The following is a 19,912-nucleotide window of genomic DNA, read 5'->3' on the forward strand; positions in this document are numbered from 1 at the left end:
CATTATTTGTTAGACTAAAATCACTTCCCATTAGAACTGCACAACGTATGTATGTTTCCCTGAACTGAAAGTGACACATTAAGGTTATAAATAAATATATGTGAAACATTTACAGGCAGTTCAAATTCCATGAGAATTAATTGGCAATGAAATAACAGAGTAAATGGAGGCACAAATGAGCTGAAACCATGACTCATGGCCGGCCACACACAATACATACATATCATCATACTGCAACTGCAACCATCAGTCTATCGCTACTATCTCAATACTGTGGCCTTCTTGTAGGTATACCACTTTGCAATGCAGAGATAAATGAAGAAATTGAGCAAACTAAGGATGGCCAGAAGGCAGTAGAAGTAGTCGAGATGGCCCCGGTTCAAGTTATCCGGGATCCAACCCAGCTTGCCGTGCCTTGTGGTCAGGTTTGTCACAATGGTGAGGAGCAGCGTGCTCAAGTAATTTCCCAGCGCAACTGTGGTAAGAGACAGAGCCGAGCACAAGCTCCTCATGGCATCGGGTGCCTGATCATAGAAGAACTCCAGCTGCCCGATGAAAGTGAAGACCTCTGCACATCCCATGAGAAAATACTGCGGCACTTGCCAGAAAATCGACATTGGAATTTCCTCCACATCATAGTACTTGTGCTTCCTCACGGAATCCAGCCTAATGACCTCCAAGATCCCAGCCACACCCATGGAGAATATGGAGATGACAAGACCGATCCCCATTCGTTGCAGCTGAGTGAACCCGCGTTCATGACCAGTGTACTTTCTCGCGAATGGGACAATTATTCGATCATAAACTGGCGCCCAGAATATGACGCTGAGTGTATCGAAGAGGGAGAGGGATGCCGATGGGATCTTGAATTTTGGCCCCATATGCTGGTCCATGGTGTTACCTTGTAACACAAACATGGTGCTCATTTGGCTGTAGACAGTAGAAAACATAATCCCGGATGCCCATACTGGGAGCAACCGGATGATGGACTTGAGCTCCTCGACGTGGGTTACCGTGCAGAGCCTCCATGGATTTGTGGAGGTCGGGCCCTTGACGCGGTCAGCTTCGGTTTCTACAGCAGCCCTGTCAAGAAATCTGAAGTGTGGCACTTACTGATTAGTAACTGAAAATGGCTCAAAGCAGCCAACATGTATCATTGGTTACCATGTAATTACCTCAATTTGTCTGTATGCTCGAGCTTGCGGCCTCCATTGACGTTACGTTCTTCGTCTGCAGTTTCGTAAAGAAGAGATTTATCTTCCGGGACTCGTACATGATATTTTCTCACCGATGCAACCAGCACCTGGAAAATCCGTGTCAGGGGACTCCCTCCTGGTTTCTGCAGCCGGTACAAGCGACTACCCAAGAAGAAGAACACAACCGCAATGGCCATTGCAACTGCCGGGATCCCGAACCCCCAGCCCCACCCCACATTCATCTGTATCCAAACCAAAATCGAGGAAGCTATAAGTGCGCCGACGTTGATTGACAAGTAGAACCAGTTGAAAAACGAACTCTTCTTCATCTTTTCAGTTTCGTCAGTTTCATCAAATTGGTCGGCTCCAAAGGATGAGACGCATGGCTTGATTCCACCAGTCGCAAGAGCTATTAAGTAGAGCGATACAAAACAGATCACGGTCTGTGATCCTGTTGGATGGCAACCATCATGATTACAGTCCGGCTTCAATCCCTTGACCGTAGCAGACAAAGTTAGGAGTGTCATCCCCTAAAAAAGCAGAGAGACTTCATCAATTTCCCCGACCAAGTTCAGCTAATTACTCGTATTAACACATATTGGTGATGGTAAATCCAAATTAAGGCTTTCAAGATTTCAAAAGATGGGAATTAGAAGAGTTAAAACTCACGAAGACATAGAGGATCGAGAAACAGGCAATTGTCCAATATCTTCCCAAGTAGGAATCAGCCAGGAAAGCTCCGATCAAGGGGGTGATATAGCAGGTTCCTGACCAGTTTGTAACATTGTTAGATGCCGCGACGTTCCCCTGGTTAAGACGCTTCTCAAGAAAGTTCACAAGATTGGTGCTCATGCCGTAGTATGCTAACCTCTCGCAGCATTCATTTCCTGTACGATTGGCGATTCATATACCCCAAGGTTTCATGTATCATCATTCAACAGATAATAAATTAAGCCAAAACCTTAAAAAGGATACCGAGAATGAAGCGGCATGCTCTCCAGTTTCCAGTTTCCTTCTTGATTGCAGGCTTTTTATGGATGTCGACCGTCCCATCATTTGTGTAAATATCATCCTCAGCTATAATTCCCTGACCATCTTCTGAACTCATTTTCCTAAATAATCCCTTTCAAAATTCTACCTGCAATATCAGTCTGTTCTTTTCTTAAATGCAACAAAGAGAAGAAAACAATAAAACAAAACAAGTTTCCGATATGAGGGCTAAACTTTAACTGACCACCTAATTTATATGGTTTCAATGTCATAGATTCACTGATCAAATAACTTGTTCTTGCCACTCAAACCCAATTCCAGTAACCCCAACGGAGAACATTAGGACATGATCTGCATAAATTTCAAAATATTTTCGGGTAATCCAAGTCACGGATCACCTTAATTTGGGAAACATTATACTATACAAAATGATACACACACACAAATGACCAGGCTCCAAAGATTAAGAGGTGAACACTAACAATTATGACAGAAAGCAGATATTAAAACAGAGAACCGATCGAAAACAAAATAGGGAGTGGAACTGAAGAACCATAACACAAAGGAATTCTTAGATAGCTGAGGAGCATATGTGATTCATGGGTTATTACACATATTCTTGACAAATCAAGGAAGCCTACTTGGAGTTGAAATGAGAATCACAAGCCTTGGTCCCACTAAGTGCGAAGAAAATAAACCCGATTCTAAAGTTGAAACGATATAGTTAAACTCTTAAGGACTATTACATTGTCCAAAAAATTTGTCTCTATCATCAATCCCAAGCTAGAAACATCTGATTCGATAAATCCTCTATTTTGCTGTCCCATTCTTGAAACACATTTTTGTTCATAAACATGTGCACAAATTGCTGACAGTACATTGTTCTGGTCTCCTATAACAATAACAATCTAATATAAACTAAGACAAAAATTCACCGATCAAAACAAGAGGCAAAATAACTAAAAATCACAGAATCCGGAAACTTACCCAGTAACTAAAAATTGAACAAAAGACGAGATGGCATAAACCTCAAGCCCAAAGAAATCAAACCCGTGCAAACAAACATGGTAATAGCTGCTTCAATTCTCCAAAACCCCATAGAAACAAAAAGAAGAAAAGCGTGTTTTACGAAGTTTAGAAGACTGAAAGGACCCTAATCACAAACACAGATATGCATATTTGTACATAAATACGTACATACAGAATGCAGATAGACAAACCGAGCAAACTTCGGAGTAATCTGATCTACCAAACAAGTCTTTGAAATTAGAAACCCACCAGAATGAGCATTTACAAATCCCAGAAATACACTAGTTGATAAGAAGACAACAGAGAAGGCAAGGAACGCCTTTTTTGAGGGTAGTGGCGAGGAGCCTTTCTTGATGACAAATTTTGATTCTTGGAAGTTGGGTATTTTCGGAGGTGGTTGGTCGGGATGGCGTCAGACGTGAGCGGCGGCGGAGGTGGTGGATAGAGAGAAGCACTAGTAGTAGTGGTGGTGCGTTCATGGGATGGATGGATGGATTGGAAGAAAAATCAAATGCGTGGCTTGGTGGAGAAAGTGGTTGGTTAAGTTTCAGCTTAAACAGGAAGGCCGAATCATATTTCCTTTCCACCTCTTTTGTATAATCTTCCCCGATGTGGGAAAATGGAGGTTTCTTGAATCTTGAACGCAGTGCTCACTCCTTTCGTGTATAATTGCTCCACGCATAGGCAATTATTTAAATCTCTGCTAAAATTCGTTGAATTCTTTTTAAATTTTATAACTTTAGATATCTATTTTTTTTTCTGTATTTTTAATTGACAAACCTTAAACGACATCAATTTTAAGTAAAAAAAAAAATTAAATTTATATAGCCGAAGAAGAAAATAACCATAATATCTTTGTTAATTTTAAAACATTATACACAATTATATTATTACATATTAATTAGAAAAAATACCAAATTTATCCTTAAATAAAAAAAAATGACTTCACTTGATGATTTAAGAGAAAAAATAGTAAAAAAAAAAAAAGTAAAAAAGGTAATAACTAATCTTAATCAGTCCCTAAACGAAAAAAATGTCCCAATTATCTTCAAATAAGTGTGAAAGTCAATTAATCCATAACATAAGCGAAATCTAATAATTCATCTATGAATTATGAAAACAAATTTATATTTGAATTGTGGAATCAAAGTAATCCTTAAAGAATTGATTTTTTTTTTCTTAGTAAACATGGCTTTTGATTGAATCTTCGAATACACAATTTATTTTTTGAATTTTCTTGTTCTTATCAGTAAATAGGGTTTTTAATTAAATTTTAAACACTATATTTGTATTTCTAATTTCAAAAATTAAAAATTCCACATGATTTAGAAATAAATTGGGGACCAATTTGTTTCTATAATTCAAATATAAATTAGATTTTGCTTAGGTTATAAATTGATTGGCTCGTGCACTTTTGGAGATAAATAAATTAAGATTTTGTTTGGCTTTAGGACTGTTTAGGGTTAGTGGTTCCATTTTTTTTCTCTTTATTTTCCCTCTCAAATCATTAAGGGTAAGTTTGATATTTTTATTTTAATTAATTTTTATTAATAAAATTATGTATAATTGTTTAAAATTAATTAGGACATTATGATTTTTTTTTTTCAGCATGTAAGTCTAGCTTTTAGGGCTAGAAAATGATGTCAAGGGGATTCTCGAGCCAAAAATAAAACTATGAGGGGATAAAGTGTCCTAAGTTGTAAACGTTGAGCGAGTTTTAGTTGATTTTGGCTTTTACATATTAGACGAATTGACACTAAAATTTTAAATGAGTTCTCATTTATTTAGTTATGATAATTATAATTATGAATATGGCTTCACGTCATTAATCATATCCGTAATTGTAATTACACGATTATAAATTTTAATAACTGCATTCTTAACCAATTGGAATAATTGTATCCACAATTTTTTTTTTGTAACTGTTTTATAAATTGCATAATTTATTAAAAAAAAATTTAAATAGAAACTAAGATTTTTTATTAAAATAAATAATGGACCAAGCAACACACAAAGGTATAGCTAGGAAGTTTACAATTGACACTAGAAATATGCACTTAAATTAGACTTAAAACTAATAATTATATATAGTTAAATTAGAATTGACTTGAAATGAAAATCTCTAAACTAACCCCTAATACAAGAGTAAAACATCTGTAATAAAAAAGGTCACCAATAAATGTTATAATGGATTAAAAATGCTTGCTTTATATTTTTATTTATTCAACAATTTTGCAATTATATAGTGTAGAAAATTTGGCTAGCTAACATCTCCAAAATATAATAGATAGATAGATAGATAAATGTTATATATTTTATGGAATTCATAGACCATTCCAGAAATTTGCTTAAATTGCATTGATCGTTCTTGTGTTTTTGAAAATGGCACAAACCTCCCTTGAGGTTAGTTATCATGCATCAAATACCCCTTAATCTGTTATTAACAACAATTAATTTTATTAAACCCCCTTCCCAAAATACCCTTGTAATTAAGAACACAAAAAATTTAAAAATATTGGAAGTGGTTGATGATGGCCATCGATCACCATCGAATTTAGGTTTTGCACAAAACCCAAATTTCTTCTAGGTTTCATTTCAAATGAAACCGAAATCATATGGGTTTCTTCAAAGAAAACCTAAAAAGGGTTCTTACATATAAGAAAGAGAAAATGGTTCACTAATGTTGTAGTTAATGTCAATCACCGTCACGAGAAAACCAATATTTCTTCTAAAAACATAACCTATTGAATGAAACCTAGATGAATCTAGGTTTTTTTTCTTCTATGTTTTTTTTTTTTTTTTTCAAAGGAATATAGATTTTATAGTTTCTAAGTTAGAGAGAGAGAGCAAGATGAGATAGAACTTTTGTTCAATAGGTTCACTAATAGAAGATGTCATTGTCATCTTTTTTTATCTGAAAATAAGAAAAACAAAGACATAATTAGAGAAAGGATAAGAGGAGGAGAGCGGTAGGAGGAAAAAAAAATTGTGCGGAAGGCTTATTTAAACCCAAATTTAGGCTACTAGAAACCTAGATTTCTAGGCTTGTTAACGATCGTTGTTCTTTACTCTAGTCATTGATTGGCTGAAATGGAAGTAAATGATGAGAAAAAGAGAGACAAGGAAAAAGATGGGCATCATTGCTAACAATATGATTAGCTATACCATTTATAGAGATGATAATCTATTTTGCACCCATCATCGTTCAATAACCCATCACGATAGTCAATGACTAACTAGTAACCATGGGTAATGTAAAAAAAAAATGAGAGATAGAAGAAATAAGAAGATAAGAAGAGAAGAGACTAAGAGAGGGCAAAGGGGAGAGAGAAATTTAAGAAAACATCCTTAATTATAAGGGGAAAATAGTCATTTTATGTGGTTTGTTAATGACAACGAAGGTGCATGATATTTTCAAAATTACGGGGGAGGTTGATGCAATTTAGACAAATTTTAAAGGTGGTACGTGAAATTTACCCTTTATTTTAATGTCACAATTTTATTTATTGAATATTATTGTAAATAAATTACAACTTAAGCATATTTTATAAGGGAATGTATATTTAAATTAATAATTTATAAACTAATAATGTATTATTTATAAAAACTAATTATATATAATTTTTGATTACTTCTATAGATTGTCTATGGTTAACAATAAGTAACTAGTGTTTTTTTTTTTTTTTTTAACTATAATCGTGCTTTTGTCCATTTTACTTGGTTTCTAACCATGTCTAAGATTGAACTCACTTGTCTAAGTGCAAAACTAAAAAAAATTGAGCATATGTTTGAGAATAGAAAATATTTGTAATTTGTAATTTTTAATTTAATTTTTAATTAAATATGTCTTACATTTTATGTTTTACAAAATAATAGCATTCATTTTTAAAAATTTTAGAAAAATATTTTGGATATTTTCTACTTCATAGTATGAAGTTAAAAAATTAAATTAGAAAATTGAATTTTTTGTGACATTCCATAATTTGATAGAAAACTAGAGTTGGAGATAAGGAAATATGTAAGTACAGTGAAATCAGGTTTCTATGTTTAGTATAAATATGCGCAGAAGTTGATGATTTTAATTTAGGTGCAAAATTAGTATGATATAGCATATAGAGTTTGAATAATATATAAGAATAATTTCTTTCACAGTTGATTCATATGGATTTTTTGGATTTAATTCTACAACCATTATTAATAATCTTTATTTATAATATAAGAATCAGAGGAAACCCCAATACATAAACTTTCGACAGAAACCTTCACCTTTTGTTCTATAATCTACGGGTACCAACTCAAATTAGGTAAAACTCGGTCAAAGAATCGTGCTCATGGCCCCTCGTGTAGTAAAGCAATACTTATTGGCTGCACTCTCACCCTGCAATTAAAACACAATAAAAACAAATCATAATAAAATTTTTATATTTTTTTTTTTATTTTAGTGAGAGGTTTATACTTGCCAGTATACAAGTGCAGTTGTAGTCCAAATTTAAATTTATATTTTCTGCATGAATTCAGGTCGTCCACTAAGAGATTTATTTATGGCAAAAGAAAAAGAATGTCACACACATGCACACGCATTTGGACAAATTGGCAACAAGATTTTTTATGGTTTTTTTTAGACAACAGATACTAGAAAATAAAGTAAGACAGAAATTGAAATAAACATTAAACGTAAAAATATGAATTTGGATAGTGCTTGAGTTAAGACAATTTCAGTACCAACCCGTTAATTCCCAAATTTTAGCATAAAAGATTAGCAACATTAATTTAATTTCAGATATGAGGGTTTGTTATTAAATGCAATTAGAGATGATGATAGTTCTACTTTAAGCAATCCCCATACATGATATGCGGGATTCTAATTTAAGCAACTACCATAAATTCAATTACAATTAATATACAAAACAACTAAATTAATCATCCGGGTTTGGGTATGATAGCGTTTCAAGTTCTAATAACTCTCATACATGGCATGAAAGCTCTAAGTTAGGCTTACGCTCCAATCCAAACCTAGTCATTTTTTAATAATTCTGAAATTTAAATTAATGTTACTCATTTAAAATAATAATAATAAAATAGAGAGAAGAGAGAGACAGAATTGACGCTGGTAGTAGTCATTTTTCTCGGGCAGTGCAATCACATTGCCCTAAGGAAAGAGGCACACTGCCAAATGTTGAAAAAGGAGGCGTAGCGTTGAAAAAAAAGGCACACTGCCAAATGTTGAAAAATGAGACGCTACGCCTCCTTTTTCAACATTTGGCAGTGTGCCTCTTTCTTTAGGGCAATGTGATTGCACTGCCCGAGAAAAATGACTATTACCAGCGTCAATTCTGTCTCTCTCTTCTCTCTATTTTTTTTAATTTTTTAATTTATTATTATTATTATTATTATTATTATTATTTAGGGGCCCTATAAAATCATATATACCACACAAGACAATATTATCAAGTCAACCAAAATTATTTGCACAACGGATCAATTTCAAACACCAATAAATCAATTCTTAAGTACACCTTACCCCTCAACTTGAATTGCGCATTATCCTCAATTGGCAATAAAAGGATAAAAGATAGGCATACTTGGCGGTCTTCAATGCATGAACTCGTATGCAAGAATTTTATTTAGACTGCACACAGAGAAATACTATTTAAGTAATGCAGAAAAGGAACAACTTATATGTGTATATATACTTCTTTAAAAAAAAAATTATTATATTTTTATTTTATTATTCTTTTAAAGTTTTTTTTTTTTTTTTTTTTTTTTTCAGTTAAGGATCAAATGAGTGGTTGCCCACCTAATCGTATAATATCTCCCATTCACTACACCACTTTTAAAGTTATTTTCAAAATTATGTAAATTGATTTTTCTCATGAATGCACATACATATTTTGAAAATATATCATCTGACGGTGTTGGTTTTATTACATCAGAGTACGATACATTAATTTGCATAAACACCTTACACATGTTTAGTTTAATTTGATCCCCAATAATATCGACTAGCCTAAAAAATAGAAATTTAGGCTTAAATATGGATAAACTTATGACATCTTCACATTTTGGCTCTCGGATTTTATCCTCTTCTTCCTCCCAGGTTTCTTCTTTTTTCACATCATTTTGGTCTTTTTCTTCCTCCAAGGCTTCATTGACATCTACCTCACTATGATCAACCACTCTCTCTTCTTGCACCAAAGGGTGTACTGTCCTAGGGGCATCAAGTTTCTTAATTATTTCTCTATTCCTTAAGACAGTCACTCCTATGTCCTGCTCCTGACTTTCACTTTTGATGATGAGTTTTATTAATGGGATTTGGAGTGAGTTGGGATGGACAGGCTTTGACATGCTCAAAGTCTGTGTTAGCTGTGTCAATTGGTTCTTAATGTCCTCTGTAACTCTAATGGTATGTTCTTGACATTTAGACATTTGTGTAAAAGTTTCCATTTAACCTTGCATAAATAGATTGAAGGTATCTTCTAATGAACTCCCATGAGGGGGTTGATATGCATCGAATGTAGACCCTTCATTCGTTTGAAATGATTGAGGCTGGGAAAGGAAGTGCTCATGTGGTTAGGCTACAAAATCATTTTCCCATGAGAAATTTGGATGAAAGTGTGAATTAAGGTGATATGCATCAAAGTCCGGATGGTAGTTTTCCTCATGGTTCTGGTAATACATTCTTTCATAGTTATGTGTGTGTGTGTGTAACTGGATTGACCATACAATACCTCCTTAAAAACAGGTATTATAGGGCAGTCATCCGTCGAATGAGTTGAAGTTTCACAGACAACACACCAAACCTCAATTTCATGGTAAGTGGGTAACAAATGGATAGTGTCTGGTTGCAAATTAAAAGTGATTTTCCTAGGAGGGTATAGATAATCCTTAAGAGGTTTAGACAAATCGGATTCAAAATGATTATTTTCATTATGATAAGTATCTTGTGCAAACAGATTGTAGTAGTATTGAGACATGAGTGTAAATTTGACAATCAAATTGCAGGTAAAGAATCAAAATGATATGAAAATGCTGTTTAAGAATTCTACCTGATCTCAGTCTCATATACAATGCACAAACAAAAATAAAGTAAAAGAGAAACAGAGTTACCGATTTTATCAGGAGATACTTATTCTTTTATTTTATTTATTTATTTATTTTTTGTTCTTTTTGTTTTTGCCTTAATCTCTCCGGCAATGGCACCAAAATTTGGCTGCACTTTCACCCTGCAATTAAAACACAATAAAAACAAATCATAATAAAATTTTTATATTTTTTTTTATTTTAGTGAGAGGTTTATACTCGCCAGTGTACGAGTGCAGTTGTAGTTCAAATTTAAATTTATATTTTTTGGATGAATCCAGGTCGTCCACTGAGAGATTTATTTATGGCAAAAGAAAAAGAATGTCACACACATGCACACGCATTTGGACAAATTGGCAACAAGATTTTTTATAGTTTTTTTTAGACAACAGATACTAGAAAATAAAGTAAGACAGAAATTGAAATAAACATTAAACGTAAAAATATGAATTTGGATAGTGCTTGAGTTAAGACAATTTCAGTACCAACCCGTTGATTCCCAAATTTTAGCATAAAAGATTAGCAACATTAATTTAATTTCAGATATGAAGGTTTGTTATTAAACGCAATTAGAGATGATGATAGTTCTACTTTAAGCAATCCACATACATGATATGCGGGATTCTAATTTAAGCAACTACCATAAATTCAATTACAATTAATATACAAAACAACTAAATTAATCATCCGGGTTTGGGTATGATAGGGTTTTCAGTTCTAATAACTCTCATACATGGCATGAAAGCTCTAAGTTAGGCTTACACTCCAATCCAAACCTAGTGATTTCTTAATAATTAAGACACACTCATACTGAAATTTAAATTAATGTTATTCATTTAAAGCGCAGCTTTCTTTGGGAATCATTGGCGTTGGACACTGTCCTTACCTTAACCCAAGATTAGATTTAGCTACTCATCTCCATTTGAAAATTAATTGACAAGAATTTAAATGACATAATTTGAATAATAGAATTTAAATGACGGGAATTAAATAGTAGAAACTAACCGTCCATTTAGGCGGTGAACAATTAAATGACAAGAATTAAAATTACAGAAATTTAAAGACATAAACTAACCGTCCATTTAGGCGGTGAACAATTAAATGACAAGAATTAAAATTACAGAAATTTAAAGGTATAAACTAACCGTCCATTTAGGCGGTGAATAATAAAGTAACAATAAATGACATAAGAATTTAAAAGAAGAAAGAAAGGAAGTAAGATCACAAGAGAAAATACTAAAAAAAAGGAGAAAGAACAAGAACAATTCTCAAAGAGAGAATTATAAGGAAACAACTAAACTTTGATTCAAGAATAATAATCACACTTACAAATGCAATCAAGTGACCTATTTATAGGCCACAAGATGCAATACAAACCACACAATTTTAATTATTCAACTAGACATAATTATATCTAATGGGCACTCACACACTTAAAGTTAAATGGATTTTAGCTATAATACACACCTAATATTAAATGGATTTTAGCTAAAATACATACCTAATAAAGTACTCATAAAGTTAAATAGATTTTAGCTATAATACACACCTAATAGATAAATGGATTTTAGCTAAAAAACACACCTAATAAAGCACTCACATTAAAAATAAAAATAGATTTCTATAAATTGATTTTTTAATCTTCATTAGTATTAAAAATAATCCTTGGGCTTTAATTCTTCATGGGCTTGAATTCTTCATGGACTTTAATTCTTCATGGGCTTGAATTCTTTATGGACTTGAATTTTTCATGGACTTGAATTCTTCATGGATTTGAATTCTTCATTCCTAAAAAAAAAAAAATAATAATTTAATGTTATTAATAAATTATATATATTATATATATATTACATGCATGCATATAATGATGTATATGTATTATATATAATTTGATATATTATCCTTATTATTATTATTTTTAAATTTTACTTTAGAACTTCATTTCATTTATTTTTCGATTTAAACTTGCATATAACTATAAAATATATATTAATATCTAATTTAAGCCATTTTTAAGATCAAAAGAAGGTTGTAATTATAACAAAATTCTTACAAAATTAACCACTAATCACCCATCGTATTGTCCAATATTCGAACATATAATCTGGACATATCCAATACTTGGATTCCATACAATTGATCACTTAAACTATCTCGAGAGGTTCATTATTAATAAATTAATATCAAATGTCATTAGGATTGGGTGGGTTAGTGGTAAGGGGTTATAATGATTTTCTTTTAGTTTCAATGTAAGATTGATTCTAACAGCTGATCGATGGTACCTGGTGGCTGGTCGAAGACATGGTTAGTGATGGGAAAAAAAGGAAAAAAACAAAAAGGAGTTGGTGATGTTGAAGAAGAAGAGGATGAAGGTTGTACAAGTGGCCTCATGAAACTCTCTCTTTCTCTACCAATATTAGAGGACCCAACGATGTTGGGTTCCAACCACTAGAACTCCAATGTTTTAGTCATTGCAACTCTATTGATTGATTGTTGGAGTTCTAGAGAATTGGCAGAGAAAAAGAGACCCTGGAATTTAGAAATTTGGTTGAGAGAGAGAGAGTTGGTGACACTGCCATGGTCGCTATATGACATGACCTCAGTGGAAAGAGAGGGAGAAGGAAGAAAGAGGAGAGCAAGATAGAAAAGGTTAGTTTTGGTATTTTTAAATAAAATTTAATGGTTGTTTAATTACTATAAGGGGGAAAATGATAAATGATTAATAAAATTAAGGGAGATTTTTGTCATTTTCAAAATATTAGAGTATTTGGGCCTTCTTGTCAAAGCTCATGATGTTGTTATAATTTATCCCTAATTATAATCCCACACAAAAATTCAACTAGTTAGGAGCAACTCTTAATTTTACTCTGAATAAAAGTTTTGGATATGTAATGAACACCATAAAGCTGGAAGATGAACTCTTGACCCCAGTCTTGAGATTATACTCGTTGAGGTCGATATTTTAGTGGGAATCATAGGGTCTGTTAGTGCCCTAGCTTGTGCCATCCATGGGTTTAGTAATATTATTCCTTTAGAGTTCTATACTAGCATCATTATTCACCAATCTATTCAAGGTCGACTAAGGGATACGTTGGCGAGGCATGTGCCTGGAGCCTCTAACCCCTTAAATCTAATAAATTATTATTATTAAAATAAAATTAATAAATTTTTAATTTTTTATTAAGAGATTGGGGCCCCTAAATTAATAATGACCTAAGACCACAACCCCTTGAGCCGGTCGTACATCTATTCACTCCTTAAATTTATGGTAAAGTATCACTTAAAAAGACAAAATATAACGCAACAAATTATCACAATATTCAAATGCGACGATCCTAAAGTCACCTAATCGGTGCTCTCTATTCTAGTAGACCACCACCCCAATGAGTATTCTATAAATTCCATCCATTTGAAGTAATATATGGATTTAAAACTTTGGCCTACAAGGTGAACATGGACAACGAAAAGAAACACTCCCCACAGGTACTCGTATTTGACCCCTAATTAACCTATACCCGAGTTGCATGCAGTGTTGTATTCGCATTCATACACCAACTCCAAGTGATCTATTTAAGCCTAGGGTGGTGGTTAGCTATTGGCTAGACCTGCATATAACCCCCCCTTGTTGGACAACTAGGATCTAGGATCTAGATTAATTAAACCCAATAAAAAGGTAATGTTCAACAAATTTTAAGGTAAAGGAAAATTCTATTTCTAGTCATCCATTTTATTTTCCACAACCACATTTTAATATACCTAAAATATTTTTTTTTGAAAGTCTATTTTTATCTTTATTATTGCATCCACTTTCTCCCTCAATGAATTGTCCGCCATCCGCTCTATGCTACTGCCAATTCACGCTAGAGATTATGCAGTCAAGAACGTCGGATACGATGTAACGAAAACAAAAAATGAATGAAAACACAATTATGTAGTAAAAGAAAAATAGTGAACACATACAAATATATATAGGTGACCACTCTATCTCACCTAGAACCTCGAGTTGCGGCCGTGATGGCGCCTCTGATTTTGCAGAGACGGCCCACACCCACACAACCTACCTTTAATTTTGCAGTCTTCTATATGAAGCTCGTCTTTGTCGTAAATACAAGCAGGTGATTCGAGTTGTTGGGATTTGATGATAAGTTTTAGGGATAACTATTGTATAGGGATGATGGGAATTGTGTGTGATGGTAATAGAAGAGGGTATTTTTAAAAAATATTTGCTGCAAAAAATTATTAATGTGGCTGCAAAGAGTAAAACAGAAAAATTAGATTTCTACTTACTGCAAAAAACAAAAAAATTGGCTGCAAATAGAATTTTCCTAACCTAAAATCACAATAACCCTAAATTTAAATTGAATGGCCATGGGTATTCGATAAACATTCATTATTGGATGAAGAATGGGAATGGCAAACTCAGCGTGTTACTCGATCGGTACAATTAAAAAATGTAAATATTATGAAGGGAGATATGAGTATGAAAAAAATTACACACGGTCGATATACCTTTATTCCTAAATAAGATGTTATATCGATAATGGATATATGAAAGAGTATTACCAAATTAGTTTAATTTTGGCCAAGTTGGGTGGAGAAGAAAACTACTAAATTTGTTCTCAATAAATTTATAGGATAAATTGAATACAATAAAGCTCTAAATTCAACAATCCATGGCAATGGCCAAACTGAAAAGAAATCAAGAAGCAGGTGCGCATGAAATTATTTAGAACACTTGGAACTTCATGGAGTGGATGGACCAATTGACTTCTTGTATGTATACCACTTTGCAACCAGTAGATAAGCTCCCAAATTCAGCACACTTAGCACTGCCAAAAACCAGAAGAAGTAGTGAAGATGGCCATAGTTCAAATTATCAGGTATCCAGCCAGGCTTGCCATCTCTAGTGCTCACATCAGCCACAATATTGACAAGTAGTGAGCTTAGATAGTTGCCGAGAGCCACAGTCGACAGCGAGAGCGCCGAGCAGAGGCTTCTCATCCCGTCGGGCGCCTGCTCGTAGAAGAACTCCAGCTGCCCAACGAACGTGAAAACCTCGGCGCAGCCGATGATGAAGTACTGGGGGACTTGCCAGAATATCGACATGGGCACGTGTTTATGCTCGTAGAAGCCGTGCCTTCTGACCATCCTCAGCCTAACGAGCTCCAAAGTCCCTGATATTGAAGTTATATGCTCAAAATCACGTTATATAAAAAGTCTCATAATATACCTTTTCTTTAGTACCTGCTGCTAGCATGGCGAAGATGGAGATGGCAAGCCCAATTGCCATCCTCTGGAGCTGCGTGAAGCCGTTTCTGTGGCCAGTGAACCTTCTGGCGAGGGGCACGATGAGGCGGTCGTAGACGGGGACCCAGAAGATGACGCTGAGGGTGTCGAAGAGCGATAGAGAGGCGGAAGGGATCTCAAAGGAGGAGCCCATTTGGAGATCCATGGTGTTGCCTTGAAGTACAAATAGGGTCCCCATTTGGCTGTAAAATGTGGTGAAGATGATCCCAGTTGCCCATATGGGGAGTAGCCTTATAATGGACTTGAGCTCTTCAACCTGAGTCACTGTGCAAAGCCTCCAGGCATCAACTGACCCTTTGATTCCATCGGATTGAGTCTCCACAGCTGCCTTATCCAAGAAACTGAGTGAAATCAAATGGTATATTAATCTAGTGTGAAAATTGTTATGATCGGACTGCCAATCCAGAAAAGTAAGTAAAAAAAAAAAAAAAACACTATTCAACTTTACGTACCATGTACGTTCTCCATCCCACAATAATAGGAAGAATGATCTATTCAATGTGTAGTTTCATTTTCATGAAACTATAAATCTCTACCATCGGGAACACAATTTTTATAGAGATAAAATTGAAAACCAAATCAGTTCTTACAACTTCAAAATATTAGTTACACATAATTTAAAAACTCTAATTATCAAGTCGTGAGACACTTTGAACACAGAAACACAATAATCTAATAATAATCATCTAGCAAGTCATTGTTGTGCGACTTATCAACAACTATATATATTAGGGCAATGTATATTTATAGATGACAATTCTGATGAGAATAAATCTCTTATACTTATTTATATTTACTATAAGAAAGCTATTTGTGTGAGCCTTTGTCTCTGTTCTTATGTGATGCAAAAGACAATAAAACTCTCTGGAAATAGCATTAGATGATTGGGTATGATGTAAAAAATGAGTTGAGGGATGTAGTATTAGATGATTTGGACTTAAAAATGTAAGGTTGAAATACTACCATAAATTTCTATTCTTTTTTCTCTTAAATTTTGTGGGCGACTTTGCACAAATCAATTTATTACAAATATGAATATAGTCGCCTCTTAACTTATTTTACACCGGAAATAATAACTAACCTTAACTGGTCTGTGTGATCGAGCTTGCGGCTTCCACTAATGGAGGATTCTTCCTCGGCGGTCTCGTGGAGGAAAGACTTATCGGCCGGAACTTGAACTCGGAACTTCCTCAAGGAAGCAACCAGAACCTGGCAGATACGAGTCAGGGGGCTTCCGCCGGGCCTTTGATTCCTGTACAGCTTCGTCCCGGAGAAGAAGGTGACGACTGCGACCGCCATCGCCACTGCCGGAATGCCAAAACCCCAGCCCCAGCCGACGTTGGTTTGAACCCAGACAAGCACAGTCGAAGCCACGAGGGCGCCGATGTTGATGGAGAAGTAGAACCAGTTGAAGAAGGAGCTCTTGCTCTTCTTCTCGGACTCGTCGGAGTCGTCGAACTGGTCGGCGCCGAAGGAGGAGACGCAGGGCTTGATGCCACCGGTGCCGAGAGCTATTAGGTAAAGTCCGACGTAGAAAACTCCGGTTTGCAGCCCCATCGGGTGGCAAATATTATTGTCATTGCAGGGTGGTTTCAGTCCGTGGAGAGAGGCTGACAATGTCAATATTGTCATCCCCTGCACCAAATTATCGTATACTTGGTTCAGAAAATCTCCTCGCAATTAGGGGGGGGGGGGGGGGGTTTAAGTTTAGGTTAACTTAAGGGGTGTTAATTGTGTCCTGTTCGAATTGACATGTTTAATAGACTTACAAATACGTAGATGATTGAGAAGGAGGCAATAGTCCAGTATCTTCCGAAGAAAGCATCTGCGAGAAAGGCTCCGATTAATGGAGTGACATAGCAAGTCCCCGACCAGTTTGTGACATTACTCACTGCTTCCACGCTGCTCTGGTTTAGCTGGAATTTCAGGTAGTTCACTAGATTTGTGTTTATCCCGTAGTATGCCAGTCTTTCACAACACTCATTTCCTGCATTCATTTCCATAATTAATTAGCTAAAAGGGATGACCTTTTATCATCAGCCTAACTCACAGGATTTATAAAATATATATATATATATATATTATTATGGTAATGGTCGTTATTTTAAATCACTCTGTTTCTTATTCTAAGGTAAATTTGAACCCAAGATCTAAATACTTTTAAAATAATAATATATATACCGAAACAATAGATTTAAAATTCCAAATTATTGAAAATAACAAAGATCAGAAGCAACCCAGTACAACTTAGAATGGAACCAGAATGATACAAATACCTACCCAGAATATAAGGGCATGCTCTCCAGCTTCCTGTTTCCTTCTTGTTGGCGGGATTGTTGCGAAAATCAGTTGTTCCGTCCTTGGTATACTTGTCTTCATCTGCCATTGTTGTCTACAGAGATTACAGCTTCCTCTCTCTCTCTCTCTATATATATATATAAGAAGAGAGACAAAAAGGGTGTAGTTGAGGTTGAAACTGGCGGTGGCGCTTCGGCTGAGGAGAGACCGTGAAGCCCAACATATTTATATATGCAGGATCAGGGAGAGATGAAGAATTAGAGGGAGACGTTTAATTAATAGAAGGCCCATGAAAGAGATGTATGTGCATGCAGTGATCGATGTATCAGAAGATATATACATGACCAGCACCTATATATTATTAAAATAACTCCACACATATATATGTAGATGGATATATATATATATATAAGTAATGGGAATGGGCGTATTTAATCTTTCTGTGCAGCGTCTTAGATCCCGTCCCATTTGGTTGAAAGTGGAAGGCAGTCTTATTCTATGGGCGTAAAATAAGGTACCTAAAAATATAAAAACTATCTTTCTGTATATCCAACTTCATACGTTACCATTTGAGGATCGCACTATTTATACAAAAGGAGTTCACATAAGCTTTTATAAGTGTGATAAATCAGAATTTGTTCACCTTTTTTTCTCTCTCCCTACCCGTCTCGCCCTTGCCTGCAATCTTGCCATTGCCTTGTCTCCTCTCGTAGCTGCAATCTCACCGTCTCTCGCCTTTGCACCTTGTTGTCTCGCCTTCTCACCATTGTAATTTTTGATAATTGACAATCACCCAAACCAATTGAAGTGTAGTGGGCCGCAATGAGAGCTAAGGCGAGAGAGAGAGAAAGAAGAGAGAGGTGAGGAGAGAGAGAGTGTTTTGGGCTGAACAAAGGAAGGATAATTTGATTATTTTATTATTAGGTAAAATTTTCTGTACACGATCTTTGGTATAAATAGCTTTATCCATCACCTGAACCATCAATTGCACGGACAAGTAAAGTCAATGGCACACTATTCAATGAAGGTTACTGAAAATGGATTGAATGCAAGAGAGAAAGTAAGCTTATCTATTTAATGGCAACCCCTCACACTTATATATGTTTGCACGTTTTCTTAGAAACAAGAGTGGCAGTCAATGGGCACGACAAATATCTCCTCCTGCAATTGAGAATGGGCTATTTTTATTATTTACGTACCCTCATTGAATTTTCTGGATGAATTATACTCATTGTTGTTAAAATTTCGATTTTACGCATATGATTTTACGATTTTACGATTCGAATACCCCCAAACGATTCAAATCCCATGTAAAATCCAATTTGAGATAAAATCCTATAAAATCTCTATTTTACATGTACGATTTTACGATTTTACGCTTCAGAGATCCCTGAACGATTTTACGATTCAAAGACCTCTATTGATTTAAGTTGTAATTTAGAGGATACTTCCAACGTCTCAATGTCACATAGCATCTGACATTGGAACTTATGCAATGAATTGTTATATTTTGCCTCTAAATTGGAACTTGATTTAACATTGATTACATAAATTCCAATGTCACATAGCATCTAACATTAATTGCATAAGTTCCAATTTACTTGATTTAAATTATAATTTTTACTTGATTTAACATTGATTGCATAAGTAAATCAAGACAAACAAGTAATTAATTAATGGACCACCCAACCCCAAATTGGGATATTACTTGATTTAATCAATGTTAAATCAAGAAAAAATTACAATCTAAATTTAATGGAAGACATTGGAAGCATCCTCTAAAGAATTTTAAGCTATATTTTACCTCTAAATTACCTATATTTTGCCTCTAAATTGCCTATACCAACCTGCTAGTTTTTGAGCTATATTTAGGAAGTATCATTTTTTGAATTATAATAAGGAATAATCAAGTTATTAAATAATATTAATTTATTTTTTATAAAATTATATTATTATAAACATATATTTACAAAAATTAAAGGGTATTTTTAATTATCTCTAAAATCTTACGA

The 19,912-nt window shown here is 34.5% G+C and overlaps 2 protein-coding genes across 8 annotated transcripts; both read right to left on the minus strand.

Annotated features, from left to right (window-relative positions):
• Positions 1-72: 72 nt before the first annotated feature.
• On the minus strand, positions 73-3,858 carry LOC127787959 (protein NRT1/ PTR FAMILY 8.1-like). Of its 7 annotated transcripts, none has more exons than XM_052316061.1 (5): positions 3,465-3,858; positions 2,172-2,334; positions 1,866-2,083; positions 1,176-1,726; positions 73-1,095 (listed from the first exon to the last, which is right to left on the minus strand). In XM_052316061.1, the coding sequence occupies exons 2-5, from the start codon at positions 2,302-2,304 to the stop codon at positions 261-263; spliced, it is 1,737 nt and encodes a 578-aa protein (XP_052172021.1). In that variant the 5' UTR covers positions 2,305-2,334; positions 3,465-3,858; the 3' UTR covers positions 73-260. The 7 variants fall into 7 exon arrangements, with proteins under 7 accessions (XP_052172021.1, XP_052172022.1, XP_052172020.1 ...); XM_052316062.1 differs by having other exon boundaries at positions 3,407-3,858; XM_052316060.1 differs by having other exon boundaries at positions 3,384-3,858.
• Positions 3,859-15,038: 11,180 nt separating this feature from the next.
• LOC127788045 (protein NRT1/ PTR FAMILY 8.1-like) lies at positions 15,039-17,988 on the minus strand. The gene is made up of 5 exons (XM_052316167.1): positions 17,883-17,988; positions 17,372-17,589; positions 16,684-17,237; positions 15,540-15,943; positions 15,039-15,469 (listed from the first exon to the last, which is right to left on the minus strand). Exons 1-5 carry the CDS (start codon positions 17,986-17,988, stop codon positions 15,039-15,041), a joined length of 1,713 nt encoding a protein of 570 aa, XP_052172127.1.
• Positions 17,989-19,912: the final 1,924 nt, after the last annotated feature.

The sequence above is a fragment of the Diospyros lotus genome, chromosome 13 (assembly GCF_014633365.1).
Source record: "Diospyros lotus cultivar Yz01 chromosome 13, ASM1463336v1, whole genome shotgun sequence".
In the NCBI taxonomy this organism is placed as follows: Eukaryota; Viridiplantae; Streptophyta; class Magnoliopsida; order Ericales; family Ebenaceae; genus Diospyros; species Diospyros lotus.

Excerpts from the sequence above, each read along its gene's own strand:
- LOC127787959 (XM_052316061.1), bottom strand. The coding sequence starts at position 2,304 with ATGAGTTCAGAAGATGGTCAGGGAATTATAGCTGAGGATGATATTTAC. Across the intron at positions 1,727-1,865 it reads TCTCGATCCTCTATGTCTTC|GGGATGACACTCCTAACTTT; the intron begins GTGAGTTTTAAC and ends CTGCTTTTTTAG. Across the intron at positions 1,096-1,175 it reads GAGCATACAGACAAATTGAG|ATTTCTTGACAGGGCTGCTG; the intron begins GTAATTACATGG and ends GCCACACTTCAG.
- LOC127788045 (XM_052316167.1), bottom strand. The coding sequence starts at position 17,988 with ATGGCAGATGAAGACAAGTATACCAAGGACGGAACAACTGATTTTCGC. Across the intron at positions 17,238-17,371 it reads TCTCAATCATCTACGTATTT|GGGATGACAATATTGACATT; the intron begins GTAAGTCTATTA and ends AATTTGGTGCAG. Across the intron at positions 15,470-15,539 it reads CTTCGCCATGCTAGCAGCAG|GGACTTTGGAGCTCGTTAGG; the intron begins GTACTAAAGAAA and ends CTTCAATATCAG.